Source organism: Saccopteryx leptura, chromosome 3 (assembly GCF_036850995.1).
Source record: "Saccopteryx leptura isolate mSacLep1 chromosome 3, mSacLep1_pri_phased_curated, whole genome shotgun sequence".
NCBI lineage: Eukaryota > Metazoa > Chordata > Mammalia > Chiroptera > Emballonuridae > Saccopteryx > Saccopteryx leptura.
The window spans coordinates 27431546-27450791 of record NC_089505.1 but is presented as its reverse complement, the minus strand read 5'-3'; the positions used below and the strand labels follow the sequence as shown (position 1 = coordinate 27450791).

The 19246-nt window shown below is 42.7% G+C and overlaps 1 protein-coding gene and 1 pseudogene across 1 annotated transcript in view; one reads left to right on the top strand and one right to left on the bottom strand.

Moving 5' to 3' along the window:
- IL20RA (interleukin 20 receptor subunit alpha) overlaps positions 1 to 604 on the bottom strand; it is a 28978-nt gene extending 28374 nt beyond the window's left edge. The window contains exon 1 of the mRNA XM_066373146.1: positions 310 to 604. Coding sequence (XP_066229243.1) covers positions 310 to 442 — 133 coding nt within the window. The 5' untranslated portion in view covers positions 443 to 604. The remainder of the gene's footprint in view (positions 1 to 309) is intronic.
- Positions 605 to 14144: 13540 nt separating this feature from the next.
- Positions 14145 to 18637, top strand: LOC136398138 (small ribosomal subunit protein eS4, X isoform-like; annotated as a pseudogene).
- Positions 18638 to 19246: the final 609 nt, after the last annotated feature.

Genomic DNA, 19246 nt, shown 5'->3' with positions numbered 1-19246 from the left:
GCGCGATCCGCGGCGGTGGTGGCGGGAGCCTTAGCCGCGCGGCCGGGAGCGCTGGGCGCGGTCGCTGTCGCCGAGTGCACATTACGAGCTGTAGGTGACTACAGTCAAACTTCCTGCACCCGACTGCAAACCCCGCAAGGGAAAGGGTGAAACGCCGCGTCGTGCTAACTTGACTCAGAAGCAAGTGCGCGAGTGGCGGAGGTGAGTGTGTTCCCGGGGCTCCCCGCGCAGACCCCGCGCCTCCCGCTCCGCTCGTGGTGAAGCAGAGCCCGCGTGCGGCACCGAGCGGCGCCGGGGCGACCCACCTACCTGCGCGTCCCGACGGCGCGGCGGCGATCAGCAGCAGCAGCAGCGGCAGCAGCGGCGGCAGCGGCAGGGCCAGGCGGCCGGGCTCCGGCACCCTTCTGGCCGCCGCCCTCGCTGGGGGTCGGGTGCCCCCCATGGGCGGCGGGGCCGCGTCACATTCCTGCGGCCGGCTGGTGGAGTCCGACGCCCCCTCGGGCCGCGGGCGGCGGCGGCGCGGCCTCCCCTGTGCGCCCTGGTTCCGCAGCTCCGGCTGCGCGCGGCGCTCCCGGAGGCCCCGCGCCTGGGGAGGCGGTGCCGGGTCCGCGACCCGCCCGCGGTCCGCCCGAGCCCGGGCTGGATGCCAGGGCGAGGGCAGAGTCCAGGCCATTTCTAGTCGCCGGCCGTTCACTGTTTCAGTCTTGGGAGTGAGAAAGTTTCTATAGCCCCAACCAGGGAGGCCACTACCACAGGAAAACCTCACTCCAGTGAAGAAAGAGGCAAGAGAAAAGTGATTCTGGAAATCGGGCTTCATGGTTACCTCCCTAAAACTTTTGAAATGTCAGAGTTCAGTGCTGGAAGAAGAGTGAAATGGATTATTTCTCAACATATGTCAGGCACTCTGCCATACATTGTTTTGATTTCATTTAATCCTCATCACCTGCAATTAGGTATGGTCCCATTTTACAGACGAGGAAAGAGATACTCAGAAAGTGAGATGACAGTATGAATGAAGTCTCCCAAGCTCATGAACAGTGGCATGGGGACTTCCAAAGAGGCCTGATTCTGTAGGTCCATGCTCTTTATAAGGGAGGGCAGGGGTTGTAATTAAGAAATGTGTTAAAATAGTGTAAGGAAAATCTGAGAGGCAGTCTCGGCTCTAGTCCTTGAAAAAGTCATAAAAATTGGGCACAGCTTGAAAATAGAATAATCGATTTCTTTCAGATGTGTTACCTTTCTTTCCCTCCCAAAACCTGTTTAAAATGTACAAATAAAGAGAAAGGACCCTACAATTCTATCAACTACCTTTAGCTTAGCAAAAAAGAATCTTCAGTAATTGAAAAAGATTTAATTTATGTATTTACTTTTTTGGTGGGAGGGAGGGAGAGAATGGTCAGGATTTTCAGTCCCCTAAATATGCTACCTGTCCCTCCCCAGAAAGACTTGGAAACAGGATGAATCCAGGTCAGGTTGTGCCTCTGGCTCGAACTTGGCTTTGTGACGTAGAACCTAGACTGCAAATTACATTTCTTGTCAGGGGGCTCCTTTAGGTTCCACCAGTAAGGGGCGCTGGAGGAACACTGAAAACCGGAGAAGGAGCTCAGGGACTTGGAGCTTCTTACATGCTGCTCTTGCCAGCAGTGGCCCACCAGGTCTGTATCCTGGCAGGAGCAGGCTGCTGCTTTCCGCTTCTTCCTGTACGCCCTGCATCAGCCTTGTTGCGCTGCCTCAGAGATACCAGCAGTGGGCTGGCTGGCCATGCCTCATTCCTAGAAGTCTGAATTCCAGTTTCCTGGCTTCCTCTTCCAGGATGTAACCCCCTTTGTTCCTTCAGCTCTAGAACTGCTTCCTGTAGTTACTCTCTGTCTTGGTTTCAGAATTCCCTATTTACTCTTTTAGTTTTCCAGCATCTGTTTAACCAATTCCTCTTTCTGTTAAAATAACTGGTATGGTTTCTGTTTCCCTAGCTGGACTCTTGCTTTAGTATGAACTGAAAATTTTAGGAAAAACTCTAGGTCAGGGGTCCCCAAACTACAGCCCATGGGCCACATGCGGCTCCCTGAGGCCATTTATTCGGCCCCCGCCGCACTTCCGGAAGGGGCACTTCTTTCATTGGTGGTCAGTGAGAGGAGCCCATTGACCATCTCATTAGCCAAAAGCAGGCCCATAGTTCCCATTAAAATACTGGTCAGTTTGTTGATTTAAATTTACTTGTTCTTTACTTTAAATATTGTATTTGTTCTTGTTTTGTTTTTTTACTTTAAAATATGTGCAGTGTACATAGGGATTTGTTCATAGTTTTTTATATAGTCCAGCCCTCCAATGGTCTGAGGGACAATGAACTGGCCCCATGTGTAAAAAGTTTGGGGACCCCTGCTCTAGGTTATTAGTACATTATCAGCATGATCTTGAGTTGCTGTTCTTACTAACTGTGAATTATGTAGTTTAGCTCCATTATTATCATTTTTCACCTTTCATATTTTATTTTATTCTTTTATTTAGAAAATTAAATTTAAGGGGTAACATTGATCGATAAGAGTATATAAGTTTCAGGTAAACATTTCTATAGCCTTTGAACTGTTGATTGTGTTGTGTGCCCATCACCCAAAGTTAAATCATTTTCTGTCACTGTATTTGTCCCTCTTTACTCTCCTGCCCCCCACGCTCCTCCCCCTGGTAACCACTTCACTTTTATCTATGTTCACGAGTCTCAATTTTATATCCCACTTATGTATGAAATCATATAGTTCTTAACCTTTTCTATTTACCCGATTCACTTAATATGTATATATTAAATATGATATGATGCATACTTGCTACAAAAGTATTTCTTTTGATATGTAAGGACTTGTATGCATTGCTGTTCATACATGAATGGTTCATGGTACTAAAGGGACTAAAACAGGCATTTCTGTGGTCTCCCGTCCCCTCTCCCCTGACCCGTCTTAACTAGAGCAGTAAGTTTCTTGTTTCCTCCTACTAGGAAGTGGAAATGGCTGGGGCACCGGGGCCTGGAGTCCTTCCCTCATCAGTGGGCTACCCCTTGTTTGTGAGCCAGTAGTATTCGGTATGCCCCTCCTTCCCTCTGTCCTGTCCTCCTCAGGTTCCCTTTCCACTTGTCAGACAGCAAGTCAGAATTCCACAGGTCAGACACCTGCTAACAGACTCACCACTCTGCACTCAGTATGCCTGTGGTTTTTGTCAGGTAAGTGTGACGTGAGCAACTGCTAGGTGTGCAGTTGGTGTTTCCCATGCATTAAATTAAAGAATGCAGTTATGGCTTTTCTTCTTTTTTTTTTTTTTAGCTGTGACCCAGAACTCACCTTAAGGAGTTTCCTTTGAACCTTTATATTCTTACCCACCCCTGTGAACTTCAGGAAGAAGCTGTTCAAGTCCTCCCAGTCTAAACCTTCCTAGTCAAAATAAATCCTAGTATATCCTTCGGATTTTTGAAATGACTCACACAAATTAATGGATATTTTCTTCTACTCATAGATTATGATGCTTCCTTTTGTGATTTACTATGCTGGGATATTAATTTTTGGAGCCTGATGTATGGGTTTGAGCTTTCTGATCAGAAAGGTCATATACCAATGCCTCTTACCCCCCAACCCTAGCACTAATACCACAAACAAAAAATACAAACTTTCCCTATAGTAGTTGAGCTCTAAATAGTTTCCAATAATAATAATAATAATAATAATGATGATGATGATGATGTCATCTTCTCTTCCTCTTCTTCCTGCTCCTTCATTATGATCATCATATGAGGTTACTCTCCTACTTTGAGCCAGGTATTATGCTAAGAATTTTACATTTACTGCCTTCTTAGATCCATACAACAGTTCTGTGACTTAGTCATGTTACCCTGAGTTACAAAATGAGAAAACATGCTTAGACAGGTCGTTCACTTAATAAGCAACAGAACTGGAATCCGAATCCTGATTAATCTAATTCCAAAGTCTGTATTTTAATGACTTCCTTATATGCTTCTTGCACTTAAGAAAATAAAGCAAATACTCTTGAGGGGTAAACTGTAAAATAACATAGATATTGAGATGTATACTTACTATGTTTTATTTTTATCTTTTTAGTGAGAGAAACACACACAGACTGGGAGAGAAAGGAACAGACAGGGACAGACAGGAAGGGAAAGAGATGAGAAACATCATTGTTGTGGCACCTTAGTCGTTCATTGACTGCTTTCTCGTATGTACCTTAACGGGGAGTGGGGGGGGGGAGGAAGCAGAGTCAGTGACCCCTTGCTCAAGCCAGTGACCTTGGACTCAAGCCAGCGACCCTGGGCTTCAAGCCAGTGTCCTTGGGGTCATGGCTATGATCCTACGCTCAAGCTGGTGACCTTGGGGTTTCGAACCTGGGTCCTCATCATCCCAGGGTAATGCTCTATCCACTGTGCCACCACCTAGTCAGGCGTAGATTAATTAATTTAAGAAAAACGCAGCATTGGTACGATTTTCATGTGGTAAACTCAGTTGTGAATGGGAACAGATACCAATTCCTGGATGCTCAAGTATTGCAAGGGCAAGTTCAGAATGTACTAAGGTGACTGGTCCAAAAGGAAATCTGAAAATTAAGGGATAGGTGGCAGTTAGAGGGAGAGGGATGGCAAGATAAAGTTCTCTGCAAAGAGTTGGGTGGTGGGACAAATTTGAGAAAAGGAGAGAGCCCTGAGAAATAATAGGCATCCATTACTGGGATTTCTAAAATCCTTTTATTCTACTCTGCCCTTCTTGGTGGATATTTGAGACCACTAGCAATTTTGTATTATGCCATCTGCTTAAAATCAGGTAATATATAATATTTAAAATCCTATAGAATGTTTTCTCATCATGTTTCTCAGCTTTCTTCAATTTTTTTGAGAAGTGGTTCGTGCACTTTATAAGATTTTGTAATTGTGAAGTGTAATACATGTACAAAACCGCACAAAGATAGATGTTATAGCTCAATGAGTTATCACAAAGTGTAAGCATTTATAAGAAAAGTTCAGAAATGGAACAGTGATAACCCCCAGAGGCCCTCACCAATGGTGATATTCAAATAACTTAATCGGTTCTCTGCTCTAATGACTGTTTTAAGTATAAAAAAAGATATACCCAAAGGTAGTTTATTATTTCATGTATTTAATATGTGAGAACAATAAAAGAGGTGCACAAAATTAAATTATGTTATAAGAGTTTAAAAATATTAATGGAAAAATATTAAATAATACCTGACCAAAAAAACAATAAAACTGTTATTTAAGATATTTCCATATTGCATAACCCAAAGCTGAAACAAATAACAGCTTGTCACCCCCTGGTTGTTTGGCACTTTTTCTCTTTATGTTATATGTTTGTTTACTGAAGTATTTCATCAAAGGTACAATGCATTTTATGAAATGAATAAATAAATATTACAAGCATAGTTCCATCAAATTTTTTTCATCTATGACAGAATGAACATTAGTATGGGCACTTAGGATATACACTGTTGCACAGATGAACGTTAAAAAGAATAAGGAACGTAAATTTGTGATTTCTGAATTGGGCAGCTGTTCAGGTGCCCAGCTTAGATAGAACCCTGATTATAAGTGCCATTTTAACAACCGGTTTGCCAAACTCAACAAAAAATTAGCTATTGGCTCTGCTGAACTGGCGTGAACTGGCTGAATCCCACCAGAACCCCCCACCTGCCCCTTCGTGTCTTCCCCAGGTCAGTGTGTATTCCATTGTATCTGGCTTCTCTCACTCCACATTATGTTGTGAAAATCATCCATGTTGTTGCTTATCGTTGTAGTGTAATGCTGTGAAGTGTGACTGTGTCACAACTTTGTTATTCAATCTGTTTTTGATGAATTTGGATTGTTTCTGGTTTGGAGCTATGAACAATAGTGCTGCTTTGAACCTGCTCATGGTGTCTCTTGTTACACGTTTCTGCCAGTTATATACCCAGAAGTCTGATTGCTGGATCATAGCACAGACATCATTTCACCTTAGGTAAATAATGCCGAACCTGTATGCCAAAGTAGTTATAACAATGTATACATCCATCAGTGTAATTAAAGTCTGTCTTCCATGTTCCTGCCAACATTTGGCATTTTCAAGCTTATAACTTTAGCCATCATCAAGGGTATGTAGTGGTATCTCATTGTGGCTTTCATTTTTATTTTTCTGACAAATAATGATATTTAGAACTTTTCCGTAAAGTTATTAGCCATTTGTGTCATGCTCTGATTAAATTTATTGCCTACTTTTAAATTAGATTGTCTATTTTATTTTTAATTTGTTTGAAGGAATTTGTTACACAGGCTTCATGTGAGGCCTATAGTAGTTACATATGTTGCAAATACTGTTCCTCTTCTTGTAACTTGCCTTTCTACTCTCTTACTAAAAAAAATAAAAGAAGTTTTAAAATGTGATATAGTCTAAACTTACCAATGATTTCTTTATGGTCACAATATTTTGTATCCTGTTTAAAAAATGTTATCCTACCCGGTCATGGAGTCTTCTAAGTTATCTCCTGAACCTTTTACTGTTTTATTTTTCACATTTCAAATTATGATATACCTAAATTTGATTTTTATATATGATGTAAAGTAGGGGTTCAAGTTTTATTTTTTATGTGAGTCCAATTGACCCAGCACTATTTACTGAAAGGGCATCTTTTCTCTATAGCTCTTCGGTTTCAGCTTCTTCGTAAACTGAATGTCGTATACGAATGGGTCTGGGTATATACCATACTCTGTTCCATTAGTCTGTTATTCCAGTACCACACTGTTTTCGTTACTTTATCTTATGCTGGTAGAGCAAGTCCCTTTATTTTGTTCTTATGCAAATATCTTGCCTATTTTTTTTCCCTTTGCTTTTCAATATAAATTTTAGAATCACTTGCCAATTCCCGGAAAACAACTGGCTGAAGGTCTTCTTAAAGTTTTTTAATAAGGCATAGCATACATAAAATAAAGTACATACAGCACATGAGTAAGTTTTTCATATACACACACACAACCTTGTTACCAACTTCAGATTGAAATATACTCTACCCAGCACTGCGGAAGATTCCCTCATGCCAGTGGTCCCCAACCTTTTTTGGGCCACGGACCAATTTAATGTCAGAAAATATTTTCACGGACTGGCCTTTAGGGTGGGATGGATAAATGCACAAAATAAAATTATGCCACTGGCATAAAAACTGTGGTATTTTTAAATATAATTGTCGAACTTACGAGACAAGTGTCAAGAGTGAGTCTTAGATGGATATAACAGAGGGAATCTGGTCATTTTTTAAAAATAAAACATCGTTCAGACTTAAATATAAGTAAAACAAAAATAATGTAAGTTATTTATTCTTTCTCTGCGGACCGGTACCAAATGGCCCACGGACCGGTACCGGTCTGTGGCCCCGGGGTTGGGGACCACTGCCTCACGCTCCTTCTGAGCCCCCTCAAACATGGGAGCTCACTGTTTCCACTTCCATTACCACTGGATTCGTTTTGACTCCTCTTTACCTCCCAAATAAGGGAATCAATCATACAGTATGTGCTCATTTGTGTCTGGCTTCTTTTGTTCGATAGAATGCCTCAGCTTCATTCATGTTGTTACACGTGTCAGTAGTTTTTGTCCCTTTTTTTGTTATTGCTGGGAGTGTTCTGTGATAAGTTTTTACTGTCTACCTTTGTTCATTTTTATGCCGAAAGCAAACATGAGGTTTCTAGGACAGAGATCATAGTTATTGTTATTACATACAGCAGCGATTTTCAACCTTTTTTCATCTCACAGCATAATTACATCAACTAATTACTAAAATTATCTGGCACACCAAAATATATATTTTTGCCAATCTGACAAAAAAAATAAATATAAGTTTGATTAATTTGATTCACACCAGATGGCTTTTGTGTTGGCTGTTTTTTGGGGAGGGGGTTGACAATCTAAGGAGAAAGAGGTCTGTGCCCCCAACTAAACAGTCAGGTATTATATGTTTTAAAAATTCCTGCGGTGCACCTGTTGAAAACTGCTGACACATACAATAACTCTAGTTCTCCACGCCGCAGTCTTCTCTCTCGGTGATGTGATGAGAGCCAGGTGGGTGATGTGTGAGCCCCACAGACCAGGAAGCCCCACATCAGGAATCCAGACGTTTGTACAAGCTGCACACTGCTTAGCTGCCACACCGACTTTCTGGGAGAGGGAGAGAAACCCTGTGTCCCTAATGTTAGCAAGGGCTTCGACAAGTAAATGAATTCTCATCTCAGGAAGGCAAAGGGGAAAGTTCCTACCCTGAATTGCAAACATCTGGCTTTGGAGGAGGTAAGTTTTTATTGTCCTTTGAATGGGAACGTATGGCTCTAGGTCTAACGCCCTTGCAGTGTGAGAAGCGAATGAGTCAGGGGAAGACTTACTGTAAACTTCCAGTAAGACAATGTGGTAGGCTAAAGCAGTGGTCCCCAACCTTTCTTGGGCCATGGACCGGTTTAATGCCAGAAAATATTTTCACGGACCGGCCTTTAGGGTGGGACGGATAAATGTATCGCGTGACCGAGACAAGCGTCAAGAGTGAGTCTTAGACGGATGTAACAGAGGGAATCTGGTCATTTTTTAAAAATAAAACATTGTTCAGACTTAAATATAAATAAAACGGAAATAATGTAAGTTATTTATTCTTTCTCTGCAGACCGGCACCAAATGGTCCACGGACCGGTACCAGTTCGCAGCCCCGGGGGACCACTGGGCTACAAGATTAATGAAACTGTATACTATACAGAGGCCAACATTTATGGACATTAGGTAAATGACAAAGGGGGTATTTTATTTTAGAGGGCGAAGAATGGGATTTGTGAATTAAGGGAAATTTGGATATTTACCTTATTTCACACCACAAAAATAATTTGAGGTGCATAAAGGAGCTGTTATGGGTTAAATGATATCCCTTCTCCCTCAAGTTCCTATTAGAGGTCCTAACTTCCAGTTCTTCAGAAAGTGACCTTCTTTGGAAATAGAATTTTTGAAGATATAATTACTTAAGTTAGGATGAGGTCATCCTGGAGTAGGGTGGGCCTATACCCATATGACTTGTGTCCTTATAAAAGGGAAACATTTGGATACAAACATGCAAACAGGAGAATATCATGTGAACAGAAAGGCAGAGGTTGGGCTTACGTGTCAATGGGCCCGGGAACACCAAATATTGCCAGCAAACCACCGGATGCTGGGGAGAGGCATGGCACAGATCTCCCGTACAGCCCTCGCAATGAACCAACCCTGCCAACACTTGATTTCAGACTTCCAGCCTCCAGAACAGTAAGTCTCTGTCATTTAAGCCACCTTTGTTATGGCAGCCCTAACCAATTCAGGAACTAAATGTGAAGGCAAAACTAGAACACTTTCAGAAGACTATATATATACATTGTGGGTACTAGGCAGTTTTCACTTAATTCTTTTTTAATTTTTTTTTGTATTTTTCTGAAGCTGGAAATGGGGAGAGACAGTCAGACAGATTCCCGCATGCGCCCGACTGGGATCCACCAGGCATGCCCACCAGGGGCGTCGCTCTGCCCCAACCAGAGCCACTCTAGCGCCTGGGGCAGAGGCCAAGGAGCCATCCCCAGCGCCCGGGCCATCTTTGCTCCAATGGAGCCTTGGCTGCGGGAGGGGAAGAGAGAGACAGAGAGGAAGGAGGGGGGGTGGAGAAGCAAATGGGCGCTTCTCCTATATGCCCTGGCCGGGAATCGAACCTGGGTCCCCCGCACGCCAGGCCGACGCTCTACCGCTGAGAACCGGCCAGGGCCAGTTTTCACTTAATTTTAAGAACATTTTTGACTGAGGGATTTATGATATTGTTTTGGACATTTCTTTTATATTTCGAGGTTGAGAACTACTATGGAAAATGGAAATAGCACTCCTAATAGAAACAATGGCTTCTGGAAGGGTTTATAAATAGCCACGGAAGTTCCTTCAGTACCATAATAAAGAAGAGGGAAATCCTTGCAAATGTTGAATGACCTTGGCATGCACAATCACCAAAATAGTTCTTAATGCAACAACTGTTGGTATAATAATTCAGCTGGTGGTTGCACCTGCCCGGCATGCTAATCAGCCAGAGCATGTGAAAAGAAACTAAAGAGTTCTGTTGTCTGATACGGAAAGACTAAACTACAACATTAATACTCTACCTTGGTCCACATCCAGAGGTGGTTTGGCTTCACTCTGTCATAGCAGACTTCCCTCTGTGGTGTAATTTAAGGACTTTAGGTCTGAAGAGTTTTCAAAGTGGTAGGTTAGCACATAGGTCACTTTGGAGTTTTCATTTCAAAGTGGCCTACAATAACCAGGATAATATCAAAGAAGAGCAAAGTAAGACAATTAACATCAAGATATTAAGACTTACTACAAAGGTACGAATTGATTAATTAGAATTCATTAAAATTAGCAGCTGCTGTTCCTCAAAAAAAGTCTTTTAGACACTGAGAAAGTCCAGAGCAGAAGAAATTCTCAATTCTGTGGCACATTGAAAGAATGCAAAAAATATAAACGACTCCTATAAATTGAAGAGGAAAAATAGACAATCCAGTATAAAAATAGACAAAAGTTTTAACAGGTACTTCAACAGGAAAAGATATCGAAATAGACAATGGGCCTATGAACATGATTGTTCATCAGGGAAATACAAATTCAACCCACAGTGAGATACTGTACATTCTCAGCATGGTGGTTAAACAACATCAAGTGTTGGTGAGGACCAGAGCAACTGGAACTCTCATATATTGCTGGTGTGACTGTTAACTTGATAAAGTACTTTAGAAAACTGCTAGACAGATTTTCAAACAGGGTCAGCTTCATGATCAGGTAGCCTGGGCAATCTCTTAGGGTCCCGACTCAGAAGAGCTCAATGCATTGTTAAGTGCTCTGCTGTCAATAGTTTGAATTTCTTAATGACTTGGACTTTGAACTGTGTTGTGTGTGTGTGTGACAAGAGACAGAGAGAGACAGAGAGATTCAGAGAGAGGGACAGATAGGGACAGACAGACAGGAAGGGAGAGAGATGAGAAGCATCAGTTCGTCGTTGCAGCACCTTAGTTGTTCATCGATTGCTTTCTTATATGTACTTTAACCCGGGGGCTTACAGCAGACTGAGTGACCCCTTGCTTCAGCCAGCGACCTTGGGCTCAAGCTGGTGAGCCTTGCTCAAACTAGGTGAGCCCGTGCTCAAGCTGGCAACCTCGGGGTCTTGAACTTGGGTCCTCCGTGTCCCAGTCCGACGCTCTATCCACTGTGCCACCACCAGGACAGGCCTGAACTGTTTTTTGTAAATAAAGTTTTGTGGGACTGTGGAGCACGCACCTAAGCAGGGAGGTAAATGCCGTTTGTGTGTCTTCCACTGTTCCTTGCCTCCCCACTCAGAGTGTATTTGCCCTGCCTCTGAGCACAGAATTCTGGTGCACCCGCAACGCCTGTGAGGTCATGAGACTCACAGCGTACAGTGTAAGTGGGGGATGTTGACATCCCTGAGGAGCCTCGTGTCCACGAGAACCAGAACTTGCATTGATCTTAAAAGAAGGCAATGCTGTTTTATTAAAAACAAAGAATCCTATCATACCCCTTCTTACTCATGTTAGTTTCCTGCATTAGCCAAGCACATATTTTATTTTAATTTTTATTTAACTTATTGAAGTGACTTTGGTTAATAAAATTATATGTTTCAAGTGCAAAATTCTACAATACATGTGTATACCTGTATACTGCATTGTGTATTCACCACCCCAAGTCAAGTCTCTGTCCATCACCATCTATCCCCTCTACCCTCCTCCACCTCCCCCACCCATGGAGGGAAAGGCAGAGATAGGGAAACCTACAGTTCTGTCTTCCTTTAGTCCTTCTCTCTCACCAGTAAGCAGAGAGCAGAAAGTGTTGGGATAATGTGCATGTACCAAGAAGCGAAATAAAAATACCTGGCTTAGTTCAGCGCAGCACGTTCGCTGTTCTGTTAGGAATGAAAAACACAGGCATGTCCGTGTCCAAGCGATGGGATGTGCATTGCGTGAATCAGTGATGCCGCGTGCAGGTTAATGCTCTTACTTCTGCACTTAATACCGCCATTGCACAGTATGAAGGGGAAGCTCATGCTAATATATAAGCATCTTAGTTTTTCTTTAGTTGAAGTGACATTAAATAGCAAAAAGAGGAACACCAGGACAAGTTGAGGGAGATTGTGGAGAAAAGGGCAAAACTTCTACTTTATTACTTTTGGTGCCACATCCCCCAGTTTTTAAACAGGGGGCCTTGCATTTTCATTTTGTGCTGGGCCCTGCAAATTATGTCGCTGGCTCAGTCTGTGAATCAGTAATTTTAATCCTGGCTATATTCTTAACAAACATAAATGATTATTTTTGCTGAGAGACACATATAAAAATGTTAACAGGTTTAGTCATAAGAACAGGAAATAACCCAAAAGCGCTTGAACAGCAGAACATGTAAACTGTAGCATATTCGTGTAATGGAGTGCTGGGAATCAATGAAAACAAAGGACTTATTGCTACATGCAGCAACATGAGTGACTGTCACAGATGCAGTGTTGACCAAAAGAACTCAGACCCCAAGAGAGTATATATATATATATCATGTGATTTCATTTATAGGCATTTCTAATAAAAACAGGCTAAACACAATAAATGTGTAGTGACAAAAGTCACTGATTACCTTTTCAGGTTGGGGGAGGGGACAAAAGAGAGACTTCTGAGAAACTGGGAATATTTGATATCTTGATGTAGGTCTGTTTAAACTTGACATAGGTCACACATGTAAAAATTAAACAAGCGGTGCCCTCAGAGATATGTGTAAGTTTTATATCTCAAAAAGAGGAATTAAAAAAAGTTATCTTGCCCAAAATTGTATCTTTACTAAATACCGTGATGAATGAGAAACTCTTTCTCCACACTGTGTGTGTGTGTGTGTGTGTGAGAGAGAGAGAGAGAGAGAGAGAGAGAGAGAGAGAGAGAGAGAAAGAGAGAGAGAGAGAGAAAGAAAGAGAGAGAGAGAGAGAGAGAGAGAGAGATAACCCCAGGCGACCACAGGGCAGCCTCTGTTGTATTGTTCCTGTTGAATGCACTTGAAGTAGGGGACTGAATGAAGTATGTGACTATCCGCATTCCTGACTCTGTCTTTTCATTGAAATAAATTGTAAATTGTGGCATTTAGTATATGACACTATATACTAAATAATATGTAATTATTTTTACTTAGGGTCCCAATTCTTAAAGATTGTACTTATACACTCTCCTTTCTAAAAGTATGAAAGTTGAACTTAGGCTCATAACTTTTTTTCATCTATAGAAATAGAATTAAATTGCTTTTACATATAATTATTTTTATGTAACTGCTGACAATCTCACTTTGAATTTCCTCTGGAATCTTGCCTTTCTCTGTGTTTGGAATATTCTTCCCCTGGTGTATACATGACCTGACCCTTTAATTCAGGTTTTTGCTTGATGTCCTCAGATAGGTCTTGTATGGTCACCATTCAGAATAGCACCAGTCCCCTTGTCAAATTCTATGTCCTTGCCTGTTTTACTTTTCTTTTGAGCATTTACCATGACCGGGCATAATGGGATTTAGAGGAGTGTGAATATACATGTTTGTATACATCAGTATCTATCTGTCTTCTGCAGTAAGAATACAACCTCCAAGAGTCAGAATTCCTCTTTCGCTCATTGCCTGGCACGTAGTAGGTGCACAATAAACGTTCGTTAATGAATGACAAATATTATTTTGAAATGTTCATTTTCTTTAATGTTGAACATTAACATTTATGATGAAACTTAAAACATTGCAGCTCTAGAGAGAGGTGATTATTCTGAAAGTAAAAACCCAGGAGAGACTATGGAAGGACAGATAGTATTGGTAGAACCTGGTTGTTGTGAAATCAGAATCTTCCTGGAGTTTTGCAGGGCTCTCGAGCTTGGAAGGACAAAAGCAGAAGTCAGAATCTGCAGCCCCGTGACTTGGTCCTTCACCATTTATGTACATACACGGCACCTTGGAAGTGCATCCGGCCAGCCACTGGATGTCACTGTTCTCTCATGCTCCTGAGTCTGTGTCCTACGGGGTCTACCTACGCATGAATATGCAATGTCCTGTTTTACTACCATGACGAGGGTGCGGACTCACCTGTGTAGGCCTCCTCAGTATGGAATCACTTATTCTTCCGACATAATTCGGTTCTGGGCAGCACTGAAAAGTTTAGAGGGGATGAGTGATCTCAAAAGCAGCTCTGTCTCAGCCCGAGCACAGTACTCAGGAGCAGGGACATAGCTGCCACTGATCTTTCAGTCAAGGGGGACCCAGGCCCAGGAGCAAGGACCGGAAGTCATTGCGGTTTCACAGCTAGTTTAGTGTACATTCAAAGATAACACAAAAATCCTTACACTGAAAGTAAAAGAAAACCGAGAAATGAAGAACGAGGTGTGATGACCAATGAGTGTCAAAACATAAAAGTTACTGTCATTCTGAAAGAACCTCTTAACCACACAAGATTACAGTTTGAATAAGAAATGTATCGTTAGCCAGCGGCATTAAGATTTTCAACCCCAGGCATTACGTGTCCTCTCCCATACTGATAGATAGCAAGTCGCCATGGCTTTCTCCCCCCTTGCTTCGCCCCTGCTCCCTTTGAGCGTGTGCTCACATGTATCATTCATAGCAACGTGTGAATGATCCACGGGAACTTTCTGCACTCCCATTAGGAATATTTCCGTTAAAATTCGTTTATTCAATTATTCAACAATTATTTACTGAGTACCACCATCTAAGTACTAAGCACTCCTTTAGGGGCTGGGGGCACAGATAAAGTCCCTTCTACTGTGGAGCCCATATTCTAGTGTTTAAATTGAAATTAAAATTATAAACTGAAGGGAAACTGCCCAGATTAGGTAGCTCAGTGAGAAAAGAGGTTCCAGGGGGCGTCACCGGCCCACCCCCAACGCCAGCCCCTGCAGCAACCAGGCGAGGCTGTCTTCTGCATACCCATTCTGGCTCTCTCCAATCGCTTCACAACTAGCCAAAGAGGATTTTTGAAGGCAAATCTACCTTGTAGCTTTCTTGCTACAAGAAAAGTTTATCATTGCTCTCACGAATAACAGTCTCCATCATGGCCGGGATTTGGTCCCCCTCTGTTTCCCCAGCCTCATCCTTACCATCCTTCACCTTGTTTCTTTTCCGGTCTCAAGAGGGTGATTGGCCATTTCTCAGTTCTTCTCACTGGGAGGCGCTTCTCATCAGTAGAGTTTCGGTAAGTGCTGCTTCCTTGGGCTGAAAGGCTCTTCTGTAGTAAGCATCCCTTGGTCTCCTGCACATGCGTACTCGCCCTCAATTGCAGGGGTTGGGAACCTATGGCTCGCGAGCCAGATGTGGCTCTTTTGATGGCTGCATCTGGCTCATAGACAAATCTTTAATAAAAATAATAATAACGTTAAAAATATAAAACAGCCCTGGCCGGTTGGCTCAGCGGTAGAGCGTCGGCCTAGCGTGCGGAGGACCCGGGTTCGATTCCCGGCCAGGGCACACAGGAGAAGCTCCCATTTGCTTCTCCACCCCTCTGCCGCGCTTTCCTCTCTGTCTCTCTCTTCCCCTCCTGCAGCCGAGGCTCCATTGGAGCAAACATGGCCCGGGCGCTGGGGATGGCTCTGTGGCCTCTCCCCCAGGCGCTGGAGTGGCTCTGGTCGCAACATGGCGACGCCCAGGATGGGCAGAGCATCGCCCCCTGGTGGGCAGAGCGTCGCCCCCTGGTGGGCGTGCCGGGTGGATCCCGGGTCGGGCGCATGCGGGAGTCTGTCTGACTGTCTCTCCCTGTTTCCAGCTTCAGAAAAATGAAAACAAACAAACAAACAAAAAAAAACAGTCTCATGTATTACAATCCATTCATTTTTTACTGCTCATGTTCATGGTCGCGGGTGGCTGGAGCCAATTACAGCTGTCCTCCAGGACAACACCAAATTTTATTGGATAATGCGTAATATATATGGGTTGTTGTATGGCTCTCACGAAATTACATTTTAAAATATGTGGCGTTTATGGCTCTTTCAGCCGAAAAATTTCCCGACCCCTGCTCTATTGTCTGCTCGAATCACTTCTACAGTGAAGCCAGCCCCTGACGCAGATTAATCAGGTTTTCCCTACTCCGTAGCTCTGATAACAGTGATGTCCCCTGTGCCTCTCAAATGCCAGAACCCGTGTGTCACCTTTCATGTTATCCTATCCCACTGCTAAACGTTTTGACAGTTGTCCACTACAACATGCCAGGATATCACTTCTCCACTTAGCACCCTTTGTGGGGTCCTTGTTCCCAGCCGGGCAGTGGACGGTCTGTCTCCAGAATCCCTATTAGAGTCTGCTTGCCAGGACCATTTGTGTAACCAACGGCCTTTGGTTGGGTCTCCTGGAAACAGGTTGAAGTGGAGATTTACGGGCAGTTGTTTGTTGGTGAGTGCTCCCAGGATCAGCACTGGCAGGGACCAAGGGGAGCTGCATTGGTGGAGTGAGGTTGAACTGTGCTGAAGTTGCAACAGAAGCTTCGACCAGTCCCACGAGGGGCTCTGGAGCTGGGAGGGCCCTTCAGAGTTGTACCGTTTGAGGCAAGAGGCTTTTGGGCCTTATAACCCTGCATCCATCAGTTACTGGGTGCTGACTACTCCAGGAGAAGGGAAAACAATCTTGGGTAAGAGACTTCCCTTCAACCCAGGGCAGTTCCCTGGGAAGCACACATCTGTGACAGCCAACACTTCTGGCAGCTTGGAAAGGAATATCCCAATCTCAAGGGATCTAGGTGGTGCATTTAGGTGTAACATCCATTATGGCAACCCCACCAGGCTTTTCACAAAGTAGGGTTTCAAGAAATTATTGATGCATATTTTTATCTCTGCAAAGCCTGAACCTGCTACCTTGAACTGATTCCACTTTGCTATTCTCTTTGCTCTCAGGTTTAATCTTCATTGACTCATTCTTCCATTCTTTTGAACCTAAAATTCATGCATGTTCCCCTGGCAGAAAAGGAGAGCTCAGCTAGAAGCTTACTACCAGCCACAGTGCTGAGTACTTTATGAATGCCCTCTTTTCAAATACTAACCTTTATTTCTGTTCTCTTTCAAAATACATTGAACTCTTAATGTTACCTCTTCGCTTTACCTTTTTATTACTGAGATTTTAATAAAGTTGTTCTAAAACTTCATTTTTAAGTGAAGACTTCTAGTGATAGTGTGTATGCTAGTGGTGGTAATAAAATAAAAAATAGACCAAAAATAAAAAAGATGTTTTACCAATAGTATGTAACTATATTGTTATTTTATTATTTTTCCAAGTTGCTAAAACTGATGCATCATTACTAGTTAACATTAACCTTGGTGTGGCAAGAACTTTTTAATAACTGTCTTACATTTAGTGCCTTATGTATATTATCTGTAGATTTATGCAAACATTAATGACAAACAAGAATGAATTTTTTAAATGAATAATTTCAGAGCTGTCCACAAGCCTACTAAATTCTGTACTGTGCACTCTATAATCCTTAATGTAATATTTATTTCTAATCTCTGGTAGGCCCAGGGGTGTGGTGAAAAGTAAAAGTGGATATTATCTGAGTTGTCATAATCTATCTGACCTAATATCTTTAAAAACTTTAGATTGCTACATTTTGGTCTTCGAATCTGGTCACTGTTTTGAGCTACTTCCTCACGTAATTCAATCATCTCAACCTTCAGTTTAGTGGGATTAACACAGGACTAGAATCTAGCCCGGATTCAACAGTGAGACGGCTTTCTCATACGTGAAACAAAATTACTGTTTATGTCATATTTTGCTGTGAGATCAGTTAAGAAAAGTCTCTATGGCTATGTTCTGTGTTTACTGCAGCCTTGGCTCGTGGTCCCAAGAAGCATGTGTAGCATGTAGCAGCTCCAAAGCATTGAATGCTGAATAAACTGACCGGTGTCTTTGATCCTTGGCCAACTTCTGGTCCCCACAAGCTGAGAGAATGTCCCCCTCTCATCCTTTTCCTAAAGAATGGACTTAGGTATGTCCTCACAGCAGATGAAGTAAAGAAGATCTGCATGTGATCATTTATTACAATTGATGGTGAGGTATGAACCGCTATAACCTACCCTGCTGGTTTTAAGGATTTCATCAGCATTGACAAGACTGGAGAGAATTTCCATCGGATCTGTGACACCGAGGGTCGCTTTGCTGTTCATCCTGTTATACCTGAGGAGGCCAAGTACAAGTTGTACAGAGAGAGAAAGATCTCTGTGGGCACAAAAGGAATCCCTGATCTGGTGACCCATGATGCTCGCACCTTCCACTACCTGGTCCCCTCATCAAGGTGAACGTCATCATTCAGACGGATGTGGAGACAGGCACGATTACTGATTTCATCAAGTTTGATACTGATCACCTTTGGTGACTGGAGTAATCGTCACAGAGAGAGACACCTTGGTTCTTTTGACATGGTTCATGTGAAAGATGCCATTGCCAACAGCTTTGCTACCTGGCTCTCCCCATATTTTTATTATTGGCAAAGGCAAAAAACCATGGACCTCTCTTTCTTTAGAAATGGTATTTGCCTAACCGTTGCTGGAGAAAGAGACAGGTGACTGACTGACACCCAAACAGAGCAGTGGGTGAAATGAGCTCTAGGAGACATGATTGGAACAGTCTTTATACTTAATTAAAGATGATACAGCATGGAAAAGAAGATGACGACTATGTGGAAGAGCTTTGAAAACCGATGGTTTAAAAATGAAAGTATTAATACTAAAAGTGTTGTGAATTTTCCATTTGTCCCCCCTCCTGTGTCTTACCTAGTCATCTCTGGCAGTGTCCCTTGACATATGAGGGAGGCAATGGATTGTGATGTAAAACCTCTTCCTTTTGGTAGAGCATTTTACCTTGCTTTCCATATTTGTTTTAGATAAAAAAAATCTGAACCCGAAAGTGCAAGCTATCACTGCTGGTTATGTATATTTTTTGTATCGAATTTTAATCCTTAGAAGGCAGAAATTGGCTTAAAGAGGCATCTGACAGGTCAGTTCCAGAAGGTCAGGAGGTGCAAATGAGCTGAGCTGCTGATTCAGTTGGGGTGATTTTGATGAGCACATGCTTGCATGTAGGTCTATAATGTGGTGCATCTCCATAAAATCCCAAGCTTTATGGGTTTGAAAGCATTAACTCATGTCTTAGGAACATCCCACATAGATTATTAT